Source organism: Pteronotus mesoamericanus, unplaced genomic scaffold, assembly GCF_021234165.1.
Source record: "Pteronotus mesoamericanus isolate MK-2021 breed Mesoamerican mustached bat unplaced genomic scaffold, CSHL_Meso_final contig_164, whole genome shotgun sequence".
NCBI classification, from domain to species: Eukaryota; Metazoa; Chordata; class Mammalia; order Chiroptera; family Mormoopidae; genus Pteronotus; species Pteronotus mesoamericanus.
Genome location: NW_026555065.1, coordinates 20106734 through 20110897, shown reverse-complemented (window position 1 = coordinate 20110897; position 4164 = coordinate 20106734). Strand labels below are relative to the sequence as shown.

The 4164-nt window shown below is 37.2% G+C and overlaps 1 protein-coding gene across 1 annotated transcript; it reads left to right on the top strand.

The window, feature by feature from the left end:
• On the top strand, positions 1-3306 carry CUNH15orf48 (chromosome unknown C15orf48 homolog). The gene is made up of 4 exons (XM_054564904.1): positions 1-139; positions 283-368; positions 1692-1752; positions 2937-3306. The coding sequence occupies exons 1-4, from the start codon at positions 104-106 to the stop codon at positions 3003-3005; spliced, it is 252 nt and encodes an 83-aa protein (XP_054420879.1). The 5' UTR covers positions 1-103; the 3' UTR covers positions 3006-3306.
• The last annotated feature ends 858 nt before the right edge of the window (positions 3307-4164 follow it).

The following is a 4164-nucleotide window of genomic DNA, read 5'->3' as shown; positions in this document are numbered from 1 at the left end:
AGTTCGTTGGCCTTTTTGGGATCTAGTGGCTGAAGTTTCGAGCATTATCTTGGATTTTTTTTTTTTTTTTACTCAAGATTTGGCATTCTACACTGAGGTCATCATGAAATTTTTTCAACTCCTGATGAAAAAGAAGGAAGTAAGTATTTAAAGCTACTGAAAATCTTGACTAAATGTTTTTAACTTTTAAAGATGAGCAGATGGTGCATAGCTATTCTGTGATATATCAAATATTCCACGTTGAAATATCGGACTATTTACTCTTAACCTTTTCTCCGTTAGCTTATTCCTTTGGTGGTGATCATGACGGCGGCAGCGAGCGGAGCTTCGTCTTTTGCTGTATATTCCCTTAAGAAAAACGATGTGATGTAAGTAGACATCATTTATAAAAACGTTTTAAGCAATGTCAGGATGGTCTTTGGTTTATAAAGTGTATAATAACAATTTCCTAGTTTCCCCCCGGGACAAGAACATCATATTGTGAAGTTGGAGTCAGGGCTAGAAAGCATAACGGTATCAGAAAACTATTAAATTATATTTGTAAAATTAATTTGTTCCTTAATTCTAAATATTTTTTCATCCATTGCCCCCCTCCCTTCTTCTGCAGCAAAGTTTGTTTGTTTGTTTTTACTCAAGTTTTGACATTTAACATGCTTCAATGGTCTTTTGGGACATCCATCATCAAACTTAGATCATCATTTTAATGAAATTTTAAATTTTTAAGAAAAGACTTTATTTTTTAGAGAGGGGGAAAAGGAAAGAGAAAGAGGGACAGAAACATGCCTCTCACATGCCCCCAACTGGAGACCTGTTCCACAACCCAGGCATGTGCCCTGACAGGTGACATTTTGGTGGGTAGATCAGCACTCAACCCACTGAGCCACACCAGCCAGGGCTAAAATTTTATTTTATTTTTTTAAAAGATTTACTTATTTATTTTTAGAGAGAGAGAGGAAGGGAGGAAGAAAGAGAGGGAGAGAAACATCAATGTGTGGTTGTCTCTTGTGTGCCCCCTACTGGGGACCTGGCCCACAACCCAGGGACATGCCCTGACTGGGAACTGAACAAGCAGCCTTTTGGTTCCCAGGCTAGCACTTAATCCACTGAGCCACACTAGTCAGGGCTGAGATTTTAAACTTTCAGTTTAGTATAAAGACCTTTCCAAATATGGTAGAGTTTACAGATTCAGTCATTTGCAATGAATCTTATCTCAGCTGTGGATATAAGGTAAAATACCATATATTATGGAATATGAGGAAGAGAGAAACTTGAAACTGAGCTTGCCCAGTGCAGGGCTAGAAAAGTCAGCTTTGGTAGAGGGGCCGAGGGCTCTGCAGTTCACCACATGCAGAGTTCAACCCTAGCCATCCTGTTAGTCCCAGAAACCAGGGGAAGGACATTTTTGCTTTCTGTTAGCCTGGGTTTCCACCCCTGTTGCCATTTAGTTTATGAGAATATTCTCCAGTCTAGCCCAGTAAAGGGAATTCAGGTCTCCTACCCTCAGAGGAATTAATCCCTAATGTTTGACCCGAGAAGCTACTTTAAGGAATCTTCCATTATTTTCAGTTAACTAACAGGTGATCGCCTTAGCATGCAGTCTGGGTCTGTCCCTAGCATGCTTATAGACCCAATATCAGAGTTGGTTTAAATTGACCTACTTTAACGTTTAATCAGCTTTCCTTTATTTGTAGCATTGATCGAAAAAATAATCCAGAACCTTGGGAAAGTGTGGACCCTAATGTACCTCAAAAGGTATTTCTGAATTTAAAAAATGATTTACATTTTGCCCAAGCCTTAGCATCATTGTCAGCAAAACAGACTTAATACTTTTCACTTTTAGGGATCATTTAGCATAATGTCAATGAGAGTGCTATGGAGTTGTAGAGATCTATTTCAAATCCCTGCTCCATTAGTCACAGGAGATTTTAGACAACTCAACCTCTGAGACTCTCAGAATCTATAAAATGGGCACAATAGTAGGGTTAAGAAGATTAAAGAAGATAAAATACATAGAGTCCTATAGCACCATGCCTGGCCCATAGCAGGCACTCAAATATTAACTTTTTATCATAATTGCAATACATTATCTGATTTTATCCATTACTTATCTAAATTTAATATAAGGCCTTTTGTAACACTGACAGGAGTTCCTGAAAACAGAAGTAGCATTCACTTTAAGCAAAAATAGCTAATATTCACTTACTCTTTTGAGACTATTGCAAAGACTTCTTACATTTTAAGTATTTTGGGAGTAATAAACATTTAGTCTATTAGACTGAACAATGCTAAGGTCTGTCAGGAAAGCTATTGTTTTTTTTAGCAAAACTTTCAAATAACACAGTCTGACCTAGTGAGGACATTTATGATCTTTTAAAACTACCTGCATCTCCTAGGTCCTGGAGCAATAGAAAACTTGTGAGGATAAATGAGAATTTCTGAATGTGAGTCCTTTGGAAGTTAAGGACTGTCCATAGCTCTGTCCCTTTTCCTTTACTGTATAACTTAGATCCTTCGTACTTTTAGTGAGTAATTAGAATGAGGAAATTTTGTTTAGAGCCTACTATCCACCATATCCTAGGAGCATTATGCATCCACTCGCATGGAGCAGACTTACTTTTTAAACTTACAGTTCATGTAAAACCATGGGAAATTAAAAAATCTAGATCCCATTAAGGGAAAGTGGGCAGATATATATGACCTTTCTCTCTAGTCCTATAACACCCAGAAATGCAAGGGGTTTTTGGAGGGATAGAGTGATAGAAACCAGCCCACATTACTGTCTTGTCCATGGTTTAGAGGTGGGAAGAGGTGATTCTTTGATTACAAATGCTATGGTGATGTTTTTTCTAAAGGGGAGTGTGGACAAACCCCCAAAGGGGATGTAAGGCTGAAGGACAGGTCCTAATGAAACATTTTATTTTGCTTTTTTATTTAAGCTTATAACAGTCAACCAACAATGGAAGTCCATTGAAGAGTTGCAGAAGGTCCGAAGGGCAACCAAATGACCAGTCCTCACCTCTTTCTTCCAAGGAGGGTTGTATGAATCTAGTACTTCCTGCACAAACTAGATAAGGGATACCAGTATGTGGAAATGCTTCTGCTACATTTTTAAGGCTTGCCTACATCTTTGGATTCTGGATAAGGAATTATAAAGGTAGTGCAGCAATAACCACATAGTCTGAAAATAAATTTATTGTTGTAAATTTGAATTTTGCATATTGAAATGTTTATGTGTATGATGCCTGAATATTTTCCTTAAAGTGTATAAAGACTTGTAAATTAGATTATCTATAATAAAATACCATTTGTATGCCCTGGCTGGTGTGGTTCAGTGGATTGAGTGACAGCCTATGAAATGAAAGGTCGCTGGTTCGATTCTCAGTCAGGGCACATGGCTGGGTTGCAGGCCAGGTCCCCAGTTGGGAGCATGTGAGAGGCAGCCAATCAATGTTTCTTTCCTTTTCTCACTCCCTTCCCCCTCTCTAAAAATAAATAAATAAATAAATAAAATCTTTAAAAAAAACCCATTTGTGCAAGAGTGCAAGATTTCCTAAAGATTAAAGAGATATTTAAATGGGGGAGGAAGTCTTATGGAGAAAAACACAATTTAAAACATAGCACTTCATATTTTAATTAATATTCAGTGCAAATTTTTGTGTAAACTTTTCTTCCAAGTTTATTCATCCACCAGAAATTTGCGCTTGGAGACCAAAGGCGCAATCAAACCCAGCATGCCCCTGGGTTCCCCTCGACTGTTTGATAAAATTGCTTTTTGTTAACATTTTTTTTTAACAATTGAGATATAATTCACATACCATAGTATTCATCCACTTGAAGTGCACAATTCAGTGGTTTTTAGTATACTCACAAAGATTTACCACCTCTACCACCTAATTTCAGAATGTTTTCATCACCCCAAAAAGAACCCTATACCTGTTACTAGTCATTCCCAATTCCTGACCCCAGCTCCAGGCAAACACTAATAAACTTTGTCTCTATGGATTTGCCTGTTCTGGACATTTTATATAAATGAAATTATACGTTATATGGCTTTTGTGTCTAGCTCCTTTAACTTAGCATGTTTTCAGGATTTATCCATCTTGTATCATGTATCAGTTTAATTTCTTTTTATGATTAATATTCCATTGTATAGATATACCATAT

Bases quoted from the DNA above. Each gene is read 5' to 3' on its own strand.
- CUNH15orf48 (XM_054564904.1), top strand. From the start codon at position 104: ATGAAATTTTTTCAACTCCTGATGAAAAAGAAGGAA. The intron at 140-282 runs GTAAGTATTTAA...TTTCTCCGTTAG, and splicing joins TCCTGATGAAAAAGAAGGAA to CTTATTCCTTTGGTGGTGAT. The intron at 369-1,691 runs GTAAGTAGACAT...CTTTATTTGTAG, and splicing joins CTTAAGAAAAACGATGTGAT to CATTGATCGAAAAAATAATC.